General features: G+C 37.9%; 1 protein-coding gene across 2 annotated transcripts in view; it reads left to right on the top strand.

Moving 5' to 3' along the window:
- The first annotated feature begins 450 nt into the window (after nucleotides 1-450).
- The window catches only part of LOC113074567 (ras/Rap GTPase-activating protein SynGAP-like), a 41515-nt gene continuing 17008 nt past the window's right edge, over nucleotides 451-24957 (top strand). Inside the window, exon 1 of one of the 2 annotated variants that reach the window (XM_026247426.1) lies at nucleotides 451-1350. In XM_026247426.1, the coding sequence (XP_026103211.1) occupies nucleotides 1221-1350 (130 nt within the window). In that variant the 5' untranslated portion in view covers nucleotides 451-1220. Of the gene's footprint in view, nucleotides 1351-20280; nucleotides 22360-24957 lie in introns of those variants that run through there. The other variant, XM_026247424.1, reaches the window with a different exon arrangement.

A 24957-nucleotide genomic window follows, 5' to 3' on the forward strand; every position in this document is an offset into this window, starting at 1 on the left:
AAGAAAAAAATTACTGTGTCAGACAATTTTTTTTTAGCAGAGCTGTTGGCTGATGTTCTTGTGGTGCGCTTTATAAACACTAGATGGAGACAGAGGCCGCATTTCGTGGTTAGCAAAATTATTTCTCAGTATCGCAAATTTGTCTTAAGTCAGTCTAATGTCTACAAAACGTGTTATTCAAGAACAAAATACAACGCCTATTAATGTCAAATCAACTTAAATACATTATGACATTACTGCACGAGGTTAACCAGCAGATGTCTCAAAGACTCGATAATCATTTAATATCTGTCTTACAATATCGATCGATGCTATCTCAATTCGTCCTTATTTAAAATGTAACAAATAAATAATATTTCTAAAAAAAATAATGAATTTTAATTGATGTCTGAAGCGGTTTAAAACATAAATTCGTGTTGATCGAGTCACTCGGTCATCGTCTAGTTTTCCCTGAATCCCAGCGCACAGGCTGGCAATGACATGTGATTGAGCTGGAAAAGCGGTTTGGATTTGGAAGTGTGAAAAGGGCTGTCTGTCCTCACCACAGGACCGGGAAGAAGGGAGGGAGTCCCAAACAACGACTCACGCGTAAAGTGGACGACAGAACAATAAACCGGTACTTGCTGTTAATTTGGTGATTACTGACGCAAACACAATGCAGTAAACTCCTGCCGTCGATCCAGGAAAACCGACGCCTGGATTCATTCATGGACACACTCAAGAAACAGCGGTCCATCCGGATATAACTTCAAGAACTGCTGCTTGTTGCTTCTGTTTTTACTTTTGGCTGCTGATTCTGTCTTAAGAAAAGGGTGATCTAAACTTTGCACTTTCGTATGTTTTAGGTTTTATAAGTGTTTACACTATAAAAGCTTCTCTTTTTATTTATCCGTATTTCCTTATTTTATTGTGTTTTTGCCGACTGCGTGGCTACAGTGCTCTGTAATGTAAACATAGACTAGAATCGTGCGTACATAATTGATATATTCCAACTGTGAAACGAAGACAAATATGGGAAACTCCAAACGTTTAGTTTGAACATTGTCGTACTACTGTCGCTAGTTTATTCGGGTTTATTTAAACTATTTTTATCTATATGGACGGATATTAAACCAACACAAACAAGCGGAAACATTGTGACTGAGGATCTCCTGCCACGCGCGTTGAAATCCACCGGACTGGAGTCTTTACCTGGACGTTACCGTGGAGGTGTATCGAGCATGGAAACGGATTCAGTAACCGCTGGCGACGTGGGCTCGATTCAGGGAGGCAGGATTTCTTTAGACCCAGTGGTCGATGGGATTTTGATGGACTCGTTTTGCCAGCAGCAGGGATGGGTGCGGGTCTACGGTAAGTGATATTCAGTGGCCGCGCTGGCTTCAGATGTGTTCACCTTAACGCCTCGGTGATATAAATCACAGAGAGGTGCTTTACATTTAATTCTGAGCTTAAATACATTAAATAACCAAATGATTTAGGGTTTTATTTAATATCACCCTTTAATACCGAAGGGAATTCAGATTCGCATGTTTACCGAAGAATTGTCGACAGGACTCTTTATGGCAAGCCGTTTTAACCTTTAGGCGGTTTCTTATTTGGGGTTATTTCTAGCATTTCAATTCAGGCTCTGTGATACCTTTTTTTTTATATATATATATTGTTTATGGATATATTTATAGAACTTGTCTTTACCAGCAGCACAGAGTCAAACCGCACACATAATAAAGTGCTTCATCGGTGACAAACCATAGAAGATAGAGTGGGTAGTAGGTAAATGTCTACATCAGCCAGCACTCCATTTGTTTAATTATAAAATAAGTATTCTATAAAATTCGATCAAAACAGTGCTAAACTGATTCTAAAGTGCTGGGAGAAAACAACATGCTGATATATTATCAGGAAAATTTATTTTCAAGTTAATATATAGATTTATAATTTGTATCTTTTTGGTGGGGCACAGAGGTAATTTACTGTTTCTTGTGCCCCAGTAAAAAGGATCTAAACAAAAGTGTTCATAATGTGCTAGTACTTATTTCAGGAGTGACTAGTATTTAAGTTAGTCAACAAGCACTTGAATGTTATATAATATATATATATATATATATATATATATATATATATTTAATAATATATATAATATATATATAATATATAATAGTACTTTTCAACGCAACTCAAATGTATACTAATTGTTGCTAGTTCCCTTTTCCAGTTATTCAGAAATTATTTTAGTATTAGTTTCTTTTGAATAATCAAATCATGACTAGTATATATTCAAGTTTTTGAGTAACGGTTAGCATATACTACTGGAGTTTAACAGTTGATATATGAACCAACAGATCTATGGAAATAGTTACTATGGTCAACAGATCACAGTCATTGTTGGCTTATCTACTAGTAATTAAAAAATTATTATGATTAGTATTAAAATAGCTGCTTAAGTTAGTTGTGTGGACTAAATATTAATGTGGCTTGCCATAGTACCACAGCTCTAATAGAAAAATGTTGGGTCCTTTTTCCTTCCTGTTTGTGACTTAAACTATCAGTTTTCAACTTGAAAAGACACTAGGTTAAATTGTATATCTTCATACATTATGTAGTTTGTGTTGTGATGGTACAATGAATTTGTGCCTTTAGTGTGATTGTTTTAACTGTAGTGTAATTTGTAAAGAAACAATTGGATGAATATATGATAGATTCCAATGTGTGTATTACGATTTGTGGTTAAGGGAAGGGGCTGTGTGGGAAAATCCTGGTTACACATAATAGGTTTGAATGTTGATATGGTTGTGGATGTTTAATGTCTCCTAGAGCAGTTGTAATAGGAGACAGGTGCAATAGGGGATAGACAAAGGTTTATATTGTTGACCAAACAATAAAAAATCTGTTCTTGCGTTGGTTTAAATTTGAGTTTTAATAAGGGTTTGTAAATACACATGCACTATTTTAATTCTGAATTACAAGACATAGTAGTACGCCATGGTTACTGATTGTTTTTCCAGATTTATGGTTAAAGAAGGCTTCTTTAAGGCTGTGTGCACCCTATAGACCAGTTGCCAGGGGCTGTTGTCACGGCAGCCTGTTGTCTTCTTATTTAAGGATGTAAGTCGAAACCAGGGACTTCACATGAAAGACAGGACATCCAGGTCTGTCCACCCACTGTCACTGACTCTCATTTTCCATCCCCACTAATTCTGAGCTGAACCAACTAAAATCAAAATTCAAAAAAATTCTAATATAGATAAACTTCCCCTAAAATTAAAAAGTGTCATAATTTACGATCCCCCTTATTTCATTCCAAACCCATGATGTTTTCTTCTGTGGAGCATGTGAAAAAAATTATTAATGGGGACTAAAGTTTTCAAGCTTCAAAAAACGGACAAAAAAAACAATATAAATGTATAAGAAGATTATTACCAAGTTTTCTGAAATCATATGATGGATAATCTTGACATGCTCCATAGCTCTCTTTAACAAGTAGCAATTCCTGATTTGTTCGAACATCATTCTTTTGAGACGATCTCGAAATAGTAATCAAATTCACAAAATAAGTCCAGATGTTGAATCAGACTGATTCATTGAGTGAACTCACTGGATATAATGAATAAAGAACAATCAATGAATAGTCAACGTTTTTTTGATTGAACAAGGCTTGGGATATAGTCGTACGGACAACCTTTATGATGCTTTTTATAGTGTTTGGGAATCAGTGACCATCACTGTCTTCCGAATAACTCCTTTTGTGTTCCAGGGAACAAATAAAGTCATTCGGTTTCGGGAATGACATGAGGATGGGTAAACTATGACGCAATTCTCATTTTGGGTGAAATATCCCTTTGTTTTGAAATACAGCGCAGTTTAATCTTATTTTCCAGGCCTGCACTGGGAAAAAGTTCAAATCCAGATGATGTGTTGTAATCTGTGAAGAATTCATGTTTTCTCTGTTCATGTGCTGTCCAACACCCTATGACATAATTTTTGATTCTTTGGTATTTGTCTTTAACTTGTTCCCACTGGTTGTAACAGTGAGACAGAAATTAGTCATACTGACAGTCAGAGAGCAGTCAGACCTCTCACATTAAAGCTGGCCTCATGGATGTCATATCACCCATAATTAAATGACCACTACATGCTCATGTCAAACATCACTTCCTCAGACAGACTGGTAATGAATCACGGTTTTAAAATAATCAGCGGAGCAGGGTCTTTAGTTTTTGGTGGTGTTCATTAAGTGACTTGTTATTTCTAGAAAGTCTTTTTTTTTCTGTTTATATATGTCTGGGGAAATTAATAACATAACTATTCTGTTATAGTTGATGTGCCTCCCACAGGCTTATTCAAGGGCCATTTGTGTTCTGTGTAAATGATGTTTGTGTGCTTCAAATGGAAGTTTGAATTGCATTAGGCAGCCTTTTCTGTGCACTTTGGATTTGTTGTTGCCTGGAGTTCTCTAAGATAAATTTTGGAAATGTATAATGCACTTCCTCCAGTCGTTTACACAAAGCTCGGGATTGGCGGGTGTGTAGGTAGCCCTGTCAGATTTGGCATCTGTTTGGGCCTGCTGGTTCAAAAAGTTCTCCTACATCCACAAAGCTTCTTACATCATGCCCCTCATATTGAAATGGAAAGGTACGGAACGGTTCTGCCATGGTGGATGAAAGTGAATGCTGTTGGATGTTTGTGAAGTTGCTGCTTAGATGTGTTTAATCTTGTAGAGGACGCTGGGAGAGGGTGGGGAGGGGTGGGAGTGAATGGTGGGATTGTGTTAGCGGTGGACGGCTCAGGATGTGCTCCCATATGCGCCACCTCCCCTCCACCCAACGTGAGCCGTTCGTTCGTTCATTGTAGCTGTCAGCAGACAGGGCCGGGACTATGATGTAAGCAGACCGTTCCGAGAATGACCTCAGTGGACTGGATTCCAAAATTCCAGTGCATTCATCGTGGCATTCCAGAGCCAAAATAGCTCAATAAGGATGCTGGCCGGCTTCTCTACCACTCACTTCCCTTATGAATCTGTTAAGAATAATGTTTTCCATGCCAACTTGTCTATTCATGGACTTGTTTTGGCCACGGCTGTTCTTTTCAGCAGCGGTTACAAAACATTTCCGTTTGGACTTTCAATCAGAGAGCAGAGCTGCTAAGTTTTAGCAAGTTAATTTGATTATTCGATATTTGAAAAATAAAAACACTAATCAAATTCAACCATGTGTTGCTATGCTAGCCGTAAATGTGGGTTATAAATAAATGTACTGGGTGGCGCTGTGGAGCATGTTAACAAGTTGATTATATTCAATATTAAATATCACCGAATGTCCTTGTCTGCCTGGTGAAGTTTGGAAATACTTTTTTATAAAAAATGATTTTACAAAATGGAATTACTTTTGAACAAATACATCAGAGAAGCTGAGTTTTCATAATATCACCACCTCAATGAGAAATAACATGAAATCCAGACACCACTGAGGAATGTCAGCTGTCCATCACTGCATTCACGACTGCAGATAAGCACAGATGTACTCCGAGTGAGCCGAGAAGAGAGCTTATCTGACAGTGAATGCACATTCTGTACTGTTAATGGCACGGTCGGCTTCATTTTTTACATTTGCTCTGCTTGAGCTTAAATGCTTTTGTTTTTAAATAATATACCCTATTTGTTGTTGACGTTGTGTATAATGCCTAATCATTGGAATTCGTGGCCCAGTGGTTAAAGAGTTTGACTCTTAATCCTAGGGTTGTGGGTTCGAATCTCGGGCTGGCAATACCACGACTGAGTTGCCCTTGAGCAAGGCACTGAACCCCAAATGCTCCCTGGGTGCCGCTGCATTAATGGCTGCTCATTGCTCCGGGTGTGTGTTCACTGCTGTGTGTGTGCACTTTGGGTTAAATGCAGAGCACGAATTCTGAGTATTGGCTCACTATACTTGGCTGAATGAATGTCACTTCACATAAGCTTGTTCAGCAATGGTGACAAAAACTTCATTATTAAAAAAGTGACGTCTTTCTCCTTAAACATCATTTAAATAAACAAATATTCATTTTTTTATGAGAGTTATGTCTAATATTGTTGTCTTGAGTTTCTACATCCAAGGACTAAAATTCAATGACAAAATCAGATTCAATTAGGTTTAAATGACTAAATGTGTCCTTGACTTGCCTCTCCATTAATCCCTGATTTTCAGTCTATTAAGCACCTTATAGATAAGGATTAGGCCCTGTTTAATGTGGATTGTGGATTCTCACTTTGTCATTTACATAGACTCTCATTTTTAAGCTTATTAAAGGTTGAAAATGAGGAGACTATCTTATACCACTTCTTCTAGAAACCAACTGGGATGATGACAGTTTTCCAGTGATTTCTGTCACAAAGAGTGATGAATTGAGTGGAACACATGCTGCCTAGTCGAGTTCCTCATCAAGCTCGACGCAGTGCCCAGTGCCCTTCACACCAGTGTGTTAGTGAGTTGCCTGCAGTGCTGAACGTTCAATTTGAAAAGCCCCTTATTTGGAGAGTCCTGAATTGAGTTCACTGTAGTCACAAGAGTTTCACATGCTCGGCTCTGATGCACCAGGCCGCCTGCTTTGCTTCCTTTTACAAGGCTGGCTCAAAGGTGCCTTTGTCTCCTTAAATATTAGTTCTGGGCAGGTCATCTGAATAAATGAATGAATAATTTTTTAGGATTGATGCTTTAGTTTGTGTATGTTTTGAGCCTCTTGGAGGGGTCTGGTGTTTTCCAGGAGACAAAGGCAGGTATCTGTCAGTTCTCCACCCTTTCCTTTCACTCATGGAGACTGGAAGACAATGCCCTGGGATTCCAGGCGTTACCTGAAAACACAGGAAGCCCCCTTTCCTGTTTTCAGGCCCGTGCCTGATCATTCTTGGATGAATATTTTGCTCCTCCTCTTGCAATATATCATGGTGGTGAAGAACTTTTTAATTCCATGTATTTTTTTGTATTTCTACATGACTTTCTGGATTACTTGTGTGTAAGTCACAGCATTCAGTGGTCAAATAGGGTTCTATAATGACTGCTAGTTGTGGTAGTTTAATATTTTTTTTGTATCGCTTTGTGGTCTCTTCTCACAAAATAAGGTCATTTCAGATCAATATTTCATTTTAATTTATTTACTTGGTAAGTTGTCATGAATTAAGCAGGATAATGTACAGTAAGGTGGTCATAATCTCAAAATGAACCCCTTCAGGATGATACAAAATTAGCTTTTTATTATTTTTATTTTCAGTTAAAATGAGCTAATTTTTATGTATGCAACTGAACTTTGCTTTCATTTTTCTCTTTATAAATGACTTGGGAATGTCTTTTTCAATACCCAGATTCCCTTTGCAGCTTGCGTTCTCAAGGCTGGACATTAATTCCACATGCAAGAGATCTCATGAAAGAATTCCTGCCACTCTGGGCTATTGATTAGAGCGTGTCAGCAGACCGGTGGCATGTGCTTCCTGCCTGCTCTTTTAAAGTCTGATATAGGAGTGTTACTTCCCCCATAGGACTCATGGATTGTCAGAATTGATTGGCTTAATTGGTTTGATTGTAATAACACCCTTAAGGTTAAACAACATCCTCTTGTTAACCAGCTCATGACTCTGCATAAGAAATGCACAGAGGATTTGGTGCCTTTGATTTTCTATGGTTGCAGTGAGACTCATCTGTGCCCATAAGAAGCCAAATCCAATTATAACATTCCTCAAATTGTATTTATCCAGTGTAGCTGTGTATTCGGTGATAATTCATTAGAAGTTGCTTAAGGTTGGGCTGTATCCTCTGAGCAGCACATTCTATTAATTAAATGCTCTCTTGCCCTGAGTTAATGTAACTCATGTGATTTATCACAGCCCTTTGATCGATGCTATTCATTACGGGTGAGCAGGTCGACTGAAAAATGCATCAATAAAGCATCCACTCATCTGGGTCAAGCTGTCAAGAGGGAAGTGTATCTTCTCTGGCCTGTATGGTACACCTGCCATTGATAAAGATACGCATGGTTGGCAGATACAAGGAAGAAAATGAGCAAGGTATCCAAAGGAAAACGATAAGGGATGGAGGAACATGAGAAAGACAAGGCAGACGGATCCAAGATAAACCTTCAGGTTCTTGTTTTTTTTTTTTTTTTTTTTACATTCAGCACTGCTGTAGTTGATGACTGCTCATATTTGGTTGCCGTTTGCTTGCTTGTAAAAGCCTGAATGATAATTTTCCACCTGTCTGCTCTGATTCACCATGAACACTCAGAGCAAAAATGCCTGAATAAAAAGGATAATAAAAGCCATGCTGCAGTCGGACTTCCACAATCTCATGTTACTGGTAGAGACTCATGTGACGCCAAGGTTATTCGATATGCTCTCACAGGAACCAGAGCCCTCAGCATTTAGTTTTCACCAACAACAGCACTTTAATGTTAGTTTGTTCTTTACTGTTTGGATTTGTCGGTACACTTAAGATAACTGCATTTAATTAGCAAAGCCTTATTGTGCATAAACATTGAGCTTGTAGCAATTTCAACATCTTTGTTGCAATAAATTTGGAGCATGTATTGTCGAGCTCCGGTGTACTAGGAGTTCATTGAATGGTTTGCTCAGTCCATTTAGCACATATAACGCAATGTCTGTCAAACACAATGCTTCACTTTAGCTGGCTTGTTTGAGGAAAGCATTAGGGACTGAATGACATCATGATACATAACAAGGCCCCTCCCTTTAGCAGAGCTAGCGTTTGATTGGTTGACACCAGCTGTGTGTGTTCGTTTGCACTCTCTTGTATGTCTTCCTTTGGAAGATTGGCGGTTGGTAGGTGTAGTTGCTGTTTTGTAGTGGGCTTGATAACAGCAGTGGCATTATACCAAGCAATCCTTTTGTCCTTGGTTGAATATTTCCTACTGATTATCATTGCTGAAAAAAAAATCCTACTACTGCAATGCAGTAGTGAAAAATATCTCCTTTTTTTCACATTACAGCAACAGTTAGAAAGGAAATCAGATTTGGATCCCAGCATCCTAACGCAGTAAACAGCTGTCTGTCAAACAAAAGAATAAGAGAAAATCTCTTACTGCTCTTTACTCTAAGTATACAAAATTCAGGTGGAGCTCATGCAGTGTTTTAGTTTTTAGTAATTTGATTATTCGGTTTCTATATTGTTTCTTACTTGAATGCTACTGTAAAATGTATCTAATGTAGGCCTGCCTGAAAATTAAAGCACTGTTTATTTCATTTGTATATTTTGTTGTATTGTATTAGTCATATTGTTTGTTGTTCTTTATTTTTAATAAGAAAGATAAATTAAAATAACAAAAATAAGTAATTGTCCACCTCTAGTTTCAGGTATATTAGTGTACTTGTTGGATGTTCCTGATGTTAAGATTAAGGTTAATATATATTACTAAGTTGAGGAAAGAGTTTTTAAACAGTGGCTTTATTATTATAATGATTTTTGTGTATATTGATGTTAAAATAAACATTTCAGATTTGTGAAATTGCTTTTTATGTAACGCTAAAACACTGCTGGTTAGGGCTGGGACAACACGTCGAGGTCATCGATGACGTCAACGCAAAAAATACGTTGACGCAAAATATGCGCATCGATTCGTCGACCTGTTTTTATTTCTCTAAAAAACGTTTGCAAAACGTTTACCTTATGTGCGCTAAATATACGCGATGGCCGGATCAACATTCTGTCCAACGTTATATAACCAATCCAGGGGTTTTTCTGCATTGATCTTTTTTTTGGCGGCTGTCAAAGCCTTATTTGTACAGGGCGTGTACGAGAGAGAGCCCCGGCTGCGCGCGCACTCACAGTCTTCAAACTACACAAGCGCTGTCTTGCGCTCTCTCTCTCTCTCTCTCTCTCTCTCTCTCTCTCTCCCTCGTGCATATTAACCAAAATCATTAGACACGATAGATAAAGGGCGGAACGCCAAAGTTTCACGTGGAGCATTCAGAGATTTTTTTTTTCTCCATGACAGGCTGCTGGCTCCCACTGTTAATATATATATATATATATTTTTTTTTTTTGGAAAAGCACTCTGTATTAGCTTTAAACCCTCAAGTTTACATTGGTTACTGTATTCTTTCAATTGCTCTAAACAAGTATTTTGGGTGACCTTTTTTATTGAATGCTAGACATCAAGTTGTTGTTATTTTTATCTGAAAGAAGAATATTACTTTTTTTCAGTAAGCTAGGCCCTATGTGTTCAGGAAGCTTGTTTCATTAAGCAATGTGTTTTCAAGGCTTCAAGGTTTTATTGAATGCTATCTCTATACAAGTGCAAAGTAATGCATTCTTAGTCAGTCTTTTATTTTGTAATTTTAAGAGCAATAAACATATATTGCAATGTTAAGGAATTCATGTTTTTTTTCATTCAGATATGTAAATCAACATGTATAAATTGTTAGTAGTCAATTAATGGGGAGATAATCGAAAATGAAAAATTAATCGTTAGATTAATCGATGCATTGAAAAAATTATCTTTAGATTCATCGTTTAAAAAATAATCGTTTATCCAAGCCCTACTGCTGGTAATTTTCTAAAGTTGTTTTGTTGGTTTCTTTTCCAAGAAAGAATGTGAATTTATATGTATTGTTTATGTAATTTTCAATTCAACAATTCAAATGTTTGGGGTTGTTTAAAGTTTCTGTTTTTGAAAGAAATTGTACTATAGGCTAGGCCTACTTGTTGGTGTATAAGCCTTATTAAAATAACCTTTTTGTTTTTATTCAGCCCATGTTATGTTAATTTTGCCTATTTTTTTGGCAGTTCAGTTCATAGTTAATATTCATTATTTTGATGGTTGATTTTGGCCCTTTGTTTAGGTTGCCAATTTTATTCAGAGATAAATCTGGGTCAGAAATCAAAACCAGCTGAAAAGCACTGTTCCTTCACTTTAATAGTAAGCCATTACAGACATTATCTCTAATGTGGGTGCCAGCAAATTCTGTCTGATATGACGGTCAGGTCTTACATTTGAATCTTGAAATTGCGTGTTTCAGCGTGACTGTTGTTATGGAGTGTCTTGTTGATGTAGAGGTTTGGGTTGTGCGCTGTTTGCTCTGCAATTGACTGGTAAAAATCACAATCACACTTCACTGCTTAGCAATGCTGTACGAACTGCCAAAAGAAAGCAGAGCACGAAAGTCCAACGAAAATCAGACTTCCCTTTGTGCGTTTTCATGCACTTTGCAGGTTTGCAGACCCTAAGGATATTGGGCAACTCTGGTAGCCCCGTTTGATTCGTTGATCGAGAATGGCTAAATGGGGTCAGGCGATGCAGGCTTCTCTGAGTCTGAATGACCGAAGTCTGCTGTGGGAAGCATCCAGAGTCTTACCATGCTAATGTACAGCAACAGTACCACAACTGAAAAAGCTATGCGGTTAGGCTACTTTATAAAAGATTTCAGATGCCTATCTCAGTCTGAGATAAGTCCCATTGATGTGACGCATCAATAAATAGACGTCTGCATCATTAAGACATTGAAGGTATGTGTACAGGGCGTGTTTGTTTGCCGTTCACTTTGCTTTCAACATTATCTATTTGTGTACATCTTTTAAAATGCATTGTCAGTCTTGTTTGTGCATGTGTGCATCACAGTGAAATGTCTTTCCAAGTTTTGTGGGCTATCTCATCTATTTTGCACAAGACCTTTAGTCTTGTGTTTCCACTCAGTCTGTTACTCTTATCAGGGCTTTGCAATGAACGGCTTTAGAAAATGGTTCAGCTGGACTGGACGCATACAGTGAGGCAGGTGAAGTCGAGCTCTTTTTTTTTTTGACATCCTTTTCCCATCTTAAAGAGTCCTTTGAGGCACAAACAATAGGACAGCAGTTATGCTCTAAAAGGGCTGCATCATTTGTCCTCTTAGCTCTCATATGTGAAGGGCTATTCCTCGTAAGATCGAAAGTGCTGCAGTGATGATGGGTTTATGCAGGACAACCAAGAAGTTCATTTTCTTTTCCATTGTTTTTTATTTGGGGTGGGGGATTATCACTGAAAATAACATAACAATAATCTTATGTTTATCATGATCATTTTAATAAATTAACACCAGTTGTGAATTTTGACGCCTAAAGGTCATTGCGCACTGAGTCTGAAAATTTCATCTGAAATTTCTGCATGTTAAAAAATAAATGCGTCCTTGTGTTTTATCAATCATGTTTACACGGTGCCTTCGAAATATTCATTTGTCATTAAAAATTTGTATCTTTTTTTTTTTCTTATCTGTAGCAAGCATCTTAAGTGTTTTGACCGTTCAGAGCCACCGTACAAGCAAACGTCAAAATCCAGAATGCGGATTGCCAAGTTCATCCACTTCATCTCATATGTCAGAATAAAATGAAAGAATTGATTGTTAACCACAGACCTTATTTAACCAAATCTCATTCAAAAAAAATTAACCCATAGGCTTCAGGATGATGGAACCAAAAGTGCAAAAATGCTAACTTGTTTCCGGATTTTGGCTAACAAATTTGTTATTCCTGCAGCATCCTATTTGCTCAGCCTAGTGTTGTTCCAAGCTTGTATGAACGGCAAATATATATATAATACTAATTTTTTTTTTTTTTTTTTTTTAAAGAGATTGAGGTCCATTAACTGTTACTGTATTGAGAATGAGAAGTTGTCGTCATAGCACAAAGCCCCTCCCTCGATATCACGGTCTCCGCCATGTTGGAAGGATACCGGCGGCGAAACAGGATTGTTTACATGTGTTGTTAAGAGGAGGTTCTCGCAATTCTGCACTGTTTTACCATGCCTGGAAGTAGTGTTGTCAAAAGACCCGGTACTTCGGTACCAAGTCGTTACTAAAAAAATTAAAATGTGACGGTACCAGGTTTCTTTAAGTACCTGTAGTACCGAGGTCCCGTTCAAACCCGGTTCTTGACGCATACAGCTCTATGATTACCGCGAAGCAGAAGACGCGGACAGAATCTCAAATCGCATGTTCTGCATGTCTCTGTGTGAATTAATGAATGGCAGAGACGTGCGGGTTTGTTTACTACATAGCAACCCTCTACATTGCGAGTACATCACTCGCATATGCGACTAAATCTTCCTTCTGGCGACTAAATGATGTCTAATATTAGCCAATGGCTAATAAATTCTCAGATTTTACTCGCCATTTTATGAGTTGGAAGATAAGTATAAGTTTAGCTCAGATATATGTTCACTCGCCGGACACTCTCTGACTGAGCGCTTTAAAGTTTCACTCTCAGTCAGGTGATCTGTGTGATTCAGTTCATCTCAATGGATGCACAGCGCACCTGTGTTTACCACTAGTGTGAAGGCGCACAGATCGCTTTCGCTTTCTCTCACACACACGCAGAGACAGAGAGAGAGAGAATTTTGACGCACTACATTTAAACTATCCTTGGTTGTATTTTCCTGTCAAAATAGTGGCATATCGATGGAAATCTTCAGCTTTTAAGAATAGCTGGGTTTTCCTTTAACATTAGTGTGTTGAGTTAATGTGCAATCTCATTGGCTGGCGCTCACCTATTATCGTTCGTTTTGATTTCAGCAAATCAGTTTGAGCGAATGCACAATACCTGATTAATATTCATGAATCCAGCAGCTAATTAATCCTTAGTAATCTTTAGTGTGTTTTTATAGTTCTTCTTATTAGAATTCGTATCAGTATTATCTTATCAGTATTTTTTTTCTCACCAGTATTTTTTTTTTTACAGAATCACTGAATGACATAAAAAAACACCACCACCATTCCAGTTAAAATGTTCAGTTAAATTGACTAATATGCATTTAAACATGGTTATCAAGTTTACTTCTAATTACTAAAGTTCTAATTATATATCAGTCTGGCGAGTAAACTAAAATATTTAATGGCCAATGGCAATTCAATTGCAGAGGTGTCCGTAGAGAGCTGTGTCCGTAGAATGTGTTCAAATTTCATTAAAAGACAAATAAAATTTGGGTGAAACTTGTTAACTGTTTTTCATAATTGTATTACTTGTAAAAAAAAAAAAAAAAAACTTAAATCACAATTTTAAATAAGTATAAAGAATGGCATTGGTTTTATTTTTAGTGATAAAAAGTGTGTTTTTTATTTTTTATTAGCATATTGTGTTTTGCTTTGGTACCGAAATTGGTACCGAGAACCGTGGATTTTCACTGGTATCAGTACCGAATACTGAAATTTTGGTACCGCGACAACACTACCTGGAACTTACTGCTGCGTTAAAAACTACTGCAGTACCTCACACGATACATATGGAAAACATAAGAACAATGGAATACAGTTTTTTTTAGGTTACACCAAGCGCAAAACAGTGGTATTTGGAGAAGCTCTCAAGCGGCACAGAGACCTGGACCATTTACCTCCATGCACACGTATTGACATTGGGAATTATATTGTTTTTGGTTTAAGTTACTACACAATGCAGGAGTTTAAAAGCCACAAGTCTTTGAAAGTTACGAGGCTTTCTGCTGTGGCTGGGTCCATCTACAGCAGGTGATGAAAACAGTGTTGTACTGGCCAAAGTAAGTTTATTCACATACGTTTTAGTGTATTGTAATTACATTGCATATAGTATGCGCTTCTTGACCAAAATGACAAAGTAATTTCTTAAACACTAGATTGTAACGAGATGTTCAATGTATACGTATGGAAGCATATGGGTAGCATTATTCAATGTGGGATGTAATATGCAAAATGACAATGTAATATGTAAAATGGCAATGCATTTCTGTATTTACATTTACATTTTTCAATACGTCTGTGCAACGTTTGGTGCAAAATGAAAATGAAAATTAAATTACATAATTTTCATTTGCCATGTACTACACCAGTTTTAATATGTAAAATGAATATTAATTTTAACGCTTTATAAGTTGCAAAATTAAAATGAAAATGTATTACAGAAACGATTAGATATGTCTAACATGTTAAAGCAAAAACTGTGGCAAAATGATCATTTAAATGCTATTTTTCTTAATTGCATTAACACTCACAGTCAAGACACTTACGATTGCATTTTCATTCGGTGTCCCGCAATGAATGTAGCAAAACTCAATGTGCACATTGAAAATGCATTCCGAGCCGATCACGTGTCCCCGCCCTCGCGCCACGTCAATCATTGTGTGAAAAAGGCGGGGCTTACAGAAGGTCAGAGACTCAAGTCTCAAGAAGAGGATTCAATCAAGTGAGACAACATGGACAAGACAGTTGGTCCGTGTATGTTTTGATCATTTCGGTTTATGGCTTCAATATTTCATTCGGACTTGTGGGCGGAGCTGAAACGCTGCTTTCATCTGATTGGTCGAATCGGATCGTTTTTCATCTGACAGTCTTCAGCTGAAATGTCTGAAACTACACTCACTGTTAATTAGCATAATATTTGAATCAGATGTAGCTGGGCACATAATTCGTGCTGCTGAGACCTGCAAATTATTTCTAGGTTGTAGTATTGTATGAATATTGTCCCACTGATAAAAACAGTGCAAATAGTTCTGTCCCTTTGGATAACAGTAAAGTGGAAATAAATATAGTTAAATTTATGAAATAAAATTAAATAGGATTTTTTGGGAAGGTAAGTCTGGCCAGTTATACAAGCAACACGAGTCGGACGAGTCTAAAGATATGAGCTGAATTGGGTGAAACATTTAAGTTCTAGTCTGTGTCAATTAGTCTCATAATAAATAATAATAATAATAATGTTAACTGTATTTTTCGGTATAAGTTGCATCAGTCCAAAAATACGTCATGACGAGGAAAAAAACATATATAAGTCGCACTGGACTATATGTCACATTTATTCAAGACCAAGAGAAAACATTACCGTCTACAGCCGCGAGAGGGCGCTCTGGTGTAGGCTACAGGAGCACTGAGCAGCATAGAGCTAATTTTACTATTTTTATTTAGAAATTTAACTATATTCATTTTTACAATTATTTATTAATGTCACACACACACATACCTAGTGCCTTATGATTTAAGAGATGAGAGTGGTAAATGTTACAGACATGGAACTGTTCAGTCTATTATTGATTTTAATTTCCACTTCACTGTTATCCAAAGGGACAGAACTATTTGCACTGTATTTATCAGTGGGACAATATTCATACAATACTACAACCTAGAAATAATTTGCAGGTCTCAGCAGCACGAATTTGCCCAGCTACATCTGATTCAAATATTATGCTAATTAACAGTGAGCGTAGTTTCAGACATTACAGTGCTTCACTCGCACTGACTCTTATTTTGCCTGAAAGAATGACAAGACCGAGCTGAAGGCTGTCAGATGAAAACCGATCCGATTCGACCAATCAGATGAAAGCAGCGTTTCAGCTCCGCCCACAAGTCCGAATGAAATATTGAAGCCATAAACCGAAATGATCAAAACATACACGGACCAACTGTCTTGTCCATGTTGTCTCACTTGATTGAATCCTCTTCTTGAGACTTGAGTCTCTGACCTTCTGTAAGCCCCGCCTTGTTCACACAATGATTGACGTGGCGCGAAGGCGGGGACACGTGATCGGCTCGGAATGCATTTTCAATGTGCACATTGAGTTTTGCTACATTCATTGCGGGACACCGAATGAAAATGCAATCGTAAGTGTCTTGACTGTGAGTGTTAATGCAATTAAGAAAAATAGCATTTAAATGATCATTTTGCCACAGTTTTTGCTTTAACATGTTAGACATATCTAATCTTTTCTGTAATACATTTTCATTTTAATTTTGCAACTTATAAAGCGTTAAAATTAATATTCAATTTACATATTAAAACTGGTGTAGTAAATGGCAAATGAAAATTATGTAATTTAATTTTCATTTTCATTTTGCACCAAACGTTGCACAGACGTATTGAAAAATGTAAATGTAAATACAGAAATGCATTGCCATTTTACATATTACATTGTCATTTTGCATATTACATCCCAAATTGAATAATGCTACCCATATGCTTCCATATATACGAACGTTTCCAACATGTTTTGATGTAGGCTAAAGCTGTATATGTTTAGTTATAATTTGATTTTAACCCAGTGACACATACTGTACCAGGTTTTTTTTGTTGGGGACTGCAAAGTGGACAAACCAGTTCTGGGTTAGCTAGGGTAGTTAAATGTGTGATTGCGAGATGTAAATGTCCGGGTTAGATTAAAGCCATTAACAGTGTGAATGCAAAGTGACTTACATCGTAAACGATATAATTCCCAATGTCCATATGTGTGCACTGAGGTAAATTGTTCAGGTCTCTGTGCTGCTGCAGGGAGCTCGTATGGGTCGATATTTCGGATGCCTGAGAGCTTCTCCAAACACCGCTGTTTTGCGCTTGGTGTGAGCTTGTTCCTGTAAGGTCCCCTTTCTTTTGCCTTATGTTTTTGCATTGCTTTACTTCCTTTTCTTTCGCGAATTCGTAGATCCGTCTCGATCTGTTCCGCCGACAAAATAAATGCGCAAAAATGAAAGCGCTCTGAAATTTTTAGTCGCGCCTCTGTGAAGTTCTGAAGGCATTGCCCCTGGCAACCGATAGCGTATCCTGCCATCAGGGCCGACCGGCTCAGACCCCTCCCAAATCAACCCAAATCGGCACGTGACTCCTCACTCTCAATAGACAAAAACACTAAGATGTTTCAAAAACACCTCAATTGTGACGCACAGAAGAAATTCAGGCAAGTTTGGAGATACTCGATGAGGAGTAATTGAGTATTTTGTTATTGGTTTTGTTATTGGGTAAACTAAGCCTTTTACATGTCCTCTGCTCTGTAATCACATGAGGGTCATTTTTTATGATTTGCTTCATTTGTTTGGGGTTCCAGGTCAAAGCAGATATTTCTTAGATTCCTCACTTTTAACATTGTTTGAAAGCAACTTAATGTTCATGCTGTTGTAGATGCCTAACCCCCTGTGGGCCTGCTGTACGGAGGAGATGGAAAGAATTGTTTTCAGCCTCCACATTGGAGCGATGTCTGGTTAAGGCAGGAATTCCCCTACTTAAGAGCCAAAGCAAGAGCACTAACCTATGTGTGGGTTAAAAATACACTCTTCTGTGTTTCTAGGGGGTCTGTCCTGGCTGAGAGAAAAATATGCATGATAGAATTCATCTGTGTGTTTACTATACTGTTGAGATTTTGTCAGGAGCTCAGGCTGGGCATTCCATCGGATATTCACAATGTAATTATGCAACAGTTTGAAGCATCATGGATTTCATTATTATTGTAAAGTGCTTTTTCATGCAGTTTTTTTTTTTTTTTTGTAGTAGTAACTAAAATTACCTCTTAGATCATGCTTTTGTTTTTATGACTCTAGGCCTTCATAATATGATTCATGATTTTTGTTATCATTACCATCAGTAACTGCTGATGTAACTTTCATGTGCTTTGGTTGTACAAGGTTTTTATTTTATTTTTTTAATTACCTTTTGTCCCCTCTGCTCTCTTGTGATACTCTTCTGACCGATTTTTAGGGCCTAATGCTATTTTTTGGAGAGAGGTGTGTGTGCATGCCCTGTCCCTAATGGTTTCATCCTGCACTAAATAGTAGAGCTAAAAAATCACTCCAAAGTGGAGGTAGGTGTAGAAGGGCGCCTTGTGTCATTACTTTCTGTGGTGTGTAGACAATGTGTCCTCCTTTGCTGCAGAGGTTGGGGGAATTTTGAATTCTTTTTTGAATATTTTTTTTAAGGTGATGGCTTATCACAGATTTTAAAGAGAGAGAGGAGAGGACAACAAGCTTTGAGTAATCTCAACAAATGTTAGTAGCCCTGCATTAGCACTTCTTTTAAGCAGTCATAATGGCCTACATGGCGAACCTTATGTGCTTTGTAGAATAATTACAGAAACACTGAAAGGAAACATGACCTTTGCTCTTTTTCAGATCAGATTGTGGCATTGATAATGAGGTTTATCTGAATCTCACGCTCGTAGTGGTGGAGAGGGATACTGGTGTTTAATGATTGCTTTCATGCGCTGCCTCCAGGCACAGAGCCTGTTTGATGGCTGTAACAGGGTGCTAATTGCTGCTGTCCATACTGGACTGTCGCAGAGCGTCAAAAGGCAGGAAATTGCTTCACCAATTTCAAAACATGCCATAATAATAGAAGCTCATGGATGTCGGATGTAGTGTGAACGTTACTTTATCTGTTGTGTCCAAACTTTAAACTATACATGTGAGACGTGCTGAATGAAAGCACCTTCACTCTCTGACAGCAGATGGCACTCAGCTTTAGAAAATGCAGCCGTTACTCTGAAAACCCCATACCTAAAGCAGCTGCTAATTTCTAAAACATATTTAATTAGCAATTCAGATTTGTGGATTTGCTATGGTGTTCATCACAGCACCAAACACTTAAATATTTAGACTTAATAGGCTGTTTCTTTTCAAACTTTTTTTTACATTTTAATCTGGACAACAACATGCTTTAGATATTGTTTTAATATGATATAATATGTGATTTAGTGTTTTGATTCTTTATTGTTCATTCACTCTTTACATTAAGGCTTCATTAGTTAACATTAATTAATTCATTAGTTAACATAAACTGCCAATGAAAAATTCTTCAGAAAATTCATTAATCTTAGGTATTCCGGTATTTAATTTTAACACATTGTTAAAATTGCAACTGAAAGTTGCAGCTGTGTTATTTCAGGGTGTCCGTGCTGTAGTAAAAGGTAGTAAAAAGAATTTACTATAATCAAGGCCCTTGAAATGTAGTAAAAGGTAACAAACGCAATTTGACTTGCTTGTAAATTTTTCATCCAATTTTTCAACACCACCTCAATATATAATGAGTTTCTATTTTATGCTTAATATCTGTGTCTCAATGTTTTAACTTCATCTAGCCTAGTTTAAAAATATATACTAGGCTATATATTCATCTAGCCTAGTTTAAAAATATGTACAAGACCCTGAGTGAGTCGAAGTTCATAGCAATGACGTAAAAGTAAACTGTTTAGAGTTCAACAAAATTTTCCGCCTTTTTGCCTCAGTTGATTCATGTGTTTTTAAGCCTTACCGCTTGTCGATTTAAACCATTAAAGCATCCAAACACAAGACTCGTAAAAGCTTAACAGATTAGTTGGTTACTTGCGCGCTGTGTTCGGTGTTTTATATATATATATATATATATATATATATATATAAACTGAGCCCTCTAGGAGATATATATATATATATATATATATATATATATATATATATATATATATATATATATAGCCAAGTGGGCTCAGTTTCTTAACATATACATTTATCGGAAGCTTTTATCCAAAGCGACTTCCAGCGAAATGTACTGCCCAAACTCAAAATCTGTCATATGACAGAGTCCTGCTGACCCACTGCATGTTTCTTTTTAACGTCACCAAAGGACATACAGTTTTTACAGTGGCTTTCTTATTTAAATGTATGAGAATGAAAACATGATAATGTTTCTGATTCACTTTAAAAACCTTGTCGCTTTGAAAACCATTTTGGTTATCAGCATTGAAAGGATCTGACTCGAAAGGAATTTTCTTCTTTAACTTTCTCATTGGTTCATTGGTTGCTCTTGAGTTCATTTGGCTTTTGCACAGATGTGGGTTTACTGATGTTGCACCGACATGCTATTGACCGCAAATGTTAAAAAAGGATATGATTATCAAACTATTCTTGTAATCAAGATCAAACTGACATCCATTGTAACCGTGTCTCCTTTTGTACAATACTTTTGATCTTCATATATCACGGCTGTGATTCATCATGAACATATACAAGATTGCTGAGCTGTGGTGTCAGGACTGTTTCCCATTGACCACGTCCCATTCCTCCTGGTGCTTAAACCTCTGTCCTACAAAACTAAAAAGACAACAATTAAATGAGCAATAGCACAAACAAAAACCATAACAAGTTACAAATTAAATTAACAGTACTTTAAGTTTTTTAGGTATAGGTCTAACAGTAATAGGCCTATTTCAGTACAGAATTACTACAGAAACTGAATAATCTATTCAGCTGTAAAATAACACCGAATAGTCTTCACTGTATAAATAAACTGTAATGATACAGACAACAGCAGGTTTATTTAGATTGAGAGCAGTGATAAAAATCTCTATGCTGTTATACTCCATATCACTTCTAATATTATACCAGTCAGAACTACCGGTAACTGTTTTGTTATCCAGAATATGAAACTTCCATATTTGTTCTGTTTTTCCCCTCTATTGCATAACATTTTGCAGGGAAATCCCTTGAGGTTACACTTCAGTTTCTCTCTAATTCAATGGAACATTTCTATTTTTTTCGCATTTTACATTTGCTATTATTTTTAAAGTGCTTATTTTTATCACTAACATGAATTTATACTTGGAGCTCTACAGAAGCCGAATGAGGTACATTTCCTGCACTTGACACTGACGTACCAGATTCTCTGAAGTCAGGGCATTTTTTTTCTTCTTCTGATTTTACTTTCATGAAACGGTCTGTGTTGTGCTAACCACAGAGTGGGGCCACTAAATGGGCAGCACATGCTCTGATTGGATAGTGAGGCAAAGTGTTTCTACGCACACATATATCTGACACTTATTTCCTCCCAGAAAGCCAAGCAGCAACCAGGAAGTGGCGGCTCACCAGTGGATGTCTTGCTCGCTCACTGAGAGACATTTGCTCGGCATGTTTCTACACGGAGATCTCAGGGATGGTGGTATCCGCTATGTCAGGCATCAAATTTAGAATATTATGTTCGGATAACTCTGTTAGATCGAGCCTAGCTCATCGAGATGAGACTTTGATGCAATTGGTTGCATTTGAAACGGACTAAATTAGATTTTTGGCTTCCTGCTTCTGGATATTGTTAAGCTTTTTAGCTTTTCTCCCCTCATCAACCATGAGTTTACCATGGAAGGCCGCACCGGAGGAGCAAACAGGGTCAAACAGGAATCCATCACGCTGTTCGTCTGGCAGGGAGAGCACTCGTCCCTGGCGTCTCCTCAGCAGGCCTTGGCTAAAGCACCGTTCAGTTTCAGTTCCCGAGGAGCCATTGGACACGCATGACAGAAGGAACCTGGCTGGATGGAACATGCACACACAGAGCTTGACATGGTCCAGAAGCAGCAGCAGTACGCATCCGTCCAATCCTCCTATCTCCAGGGTCCACAGTCTCCCGGACCCTCAGAGGGTCACCAGCCGCGGTGTCCTCCTGGAGCATGCTAATCTTCAGAGGGACTGGTTATCTCGTAGCTCAGCCCCTTTTTTAAGATCTACGTCTGAACCGGGGAGTGAAATGCGTAACGAGACTCCACCGCTTAGACGGGGACTGAGCTCTCAAACGTTTTCAGGGATTCTGCTGTCCATGTCAAGACGAATTGGCCAAATTTTAAATACCTCTCCTGAGCTGGCTGTTGGAGATCTTTCAGAAGACGGTAGGAAGCTTGATTTATGGTGCTCTCTCATTTGATGGTTTAGGCTATCTGAAGTGGATGGATAACAAAAATGTCTCCTTTTATGTTCCTTAGAAGAAAGTAAGTCATAGAAGTTTGGAGTGACATGAGAGGTATGGCTAAATTTAGACTGAACTGTGGCACAGACGTTTTTCTGAAAAGTGCTTCTTTAGACAGGTAGTTTAATGCTGCTCAGAGATTTGTCTTAAATGCAGTTACAACTGTTTAATTTGATTCCTAGGTGCTGATGTGGGTCTGAGCAGGCTTCATTTAGTCTGGTTTTGATGCAGCATTGCTGCTTTACAATGAATTTTGAGAAGGCACAGAGCACCTGTGTAAAAGTGCCTTAGGGTGAGTAAATGATAGAATTTTGGTTATCCCTTTATGGGCCGCCTCCACACTAATTTGTTTAAAATTTGGTTCAGTTGTTGGGTAGGTTAAGCACTGACTTTGTCAGATTGACCTGCCATCCCATGTACTATAATAATATAATATATATCATAAAGCATTTTTTTTTTGATTAGGAGAAAAATTAGTGAGTGCACCTTGAAAAAGAACAAACTGCAAGCATTGTTATTTCCAACCTCTCCATTGACTCCATTAGCATTTGCAGGTAAAATGGAAATTCATTGAACACTGTGTCTCACTATCCGAGTAAACACCTTTTCCTCTTTTAGATTCACTTCCCCCTTTCCAACCTGACACTGAACACTTCCCATGACCATTTTCAAAAATGCTAATTAGCTAGCATGGAAAGGCATATGCATATATTTGATAGAGCGGTAAACTGAGAAAAAGCGTTCCCTTTGGGCTTGCAGCTTCTCACTTGCTTTAATAAAGCAATTATTGCTTTCGGCTCCTCTGGGTTCAACACTGTGATCCCTGGGTTAGCTTGGAGGTTGTGTCAACAAACCTTGGGGTGACAGCAGGGTTTTGACCCCCTCCTAAGTCCAACTTTTTTCCTCCATTCCTTTAGAAATGTAGCAGGCAGCTAACTCACCTCTTTTTGTATGCTAATACATGTTCCTGGCAGGGTACAAAGACCGTGGGCTCGTCACCTTTTAGCCTTATTACCCTTTGAAAAGCTGGGGCAAAGGTGGTGTAGAGAAGTCATGAGAAAGCACCCCGTGGAATGGATTTTTTAAAGGAGAGAAAGGCAGAACTGTACCTTCAATATAGCTGATTTCTGTGTTAAATCAGAATGTAAAAAGTACTATTTAGATCTTTCCGACACATTAGTAAGCACAGTTTCCTCATTTAGGTCATCTCGTCATGGGCTGGTTGCTCCAGGAATGCCCCAGCCTGACAGAAACATAGTGGGTGGGGAGAATAGCGAGCCTTAGACCTGCAGCTGAAAATGGGGCGCTGCTGAATTTGCAGTCCCAGTGTCATGCCAGAGATAACTTTGTTCTGTCCTGCAGATATTCCCTCAAGAGTTGGCACAAAAACCTTTGCCATTCCTCCTTAACAGCGAGAGTGAGCAGGAACAGTAAAGACATTTAATCCATTAGAAAGGAAATGTTGCCAGTGAAGAATCAATTGGCTTGAAAATAAACAGAGACTGGCAATATATATTTGTCACCTTTTTTTTTTTTTCACTGAGTCTCCTGAACAATGCCAGAATCATACTACTACTAATAATGGCCTTGATGGTGACGATATTTGTTGTTGTTAAGCTTTCTTAAGGCATACTAAAATTATGCCTTATGTCAAATTAAATGTTGTTAAAACCATATAAATTTAGGTTTGGAGCACACACACAGGAGGTGAGTTTATGCAGAGTGGGGGATATAAGGAAATGCATGCAAATGTTTCAGGCATGCTGACGGCAGCCTATTTAAATATGAAACTATGTCTCTCAGGGGAGGATTGTAGTACTTGTGACTTCAACAAAAGAGCATGCGCTCGGTGCCCTGTATATTGCACGGTCCCATCTGTAACAATGGAGGAAAGGAATACAAGCATTGTGAATTATTTAACATGGTCAGGTGTCGGACTGTGAGAAATGCATGACCTCCTCATGCGACAATAATGTTTGACGAGTAAAAAATCACGTAGCTGGGACAAATGTGCTAATTGCACAGAAATTTAAAGAAGTGAAATTGATTTGCCTCCCCAAACATTGCAATAATTGCAGAGTCAGTCCTCATAAATGTCAAATTAAACATTGACTGAATTACACAATCATGCAAGTGATTCCAATACAAATGAATGCAAACGTTATTACATTCAGTTTATTGGGTCTAGTGTCCTGCCAGTGGCTGTAACTAACCTCTTTACAGTATGCATGTGTTTAGAGGGGCTCAGCTGGACGGAGGGCATGTTTTGAGGGCATAGCATCTCCAGCTTTTTTTAAAAGGAAGATGTTTGAGCATGCAGATTAAAGGGCAAAGGGACGATGGTGTGTCGTCTCGGAGCTGCTTGGCTAGAGTGGCACAATATTAAAAGGCTTGTGATGCTGATGTTGTGAATAATGAATGACACGAAGCACTCTCCTGTCACTGCGATGGCACAGATCCAAGTCATTTCTTCTGTTCACAAGCATTTTGTGCAATTTTACTTTAGGGAAATTACCCTAAA

The sequence above is a fragment of the Carassius auratus genome, unplaced genomic scaffold (genome assembly GCF_003368295.1).
Source record: "Carassius auratus strain Wakin unplaced genomic scaffold, ASM336829v1 scaf_tig00015152, whole genome shotgun sequence".
NCBI lineage: Eukaryota > Metazoa > Chordata > Actinopteri > Cypriniformes > Cyprinidae > Carassius > Carassius auratus.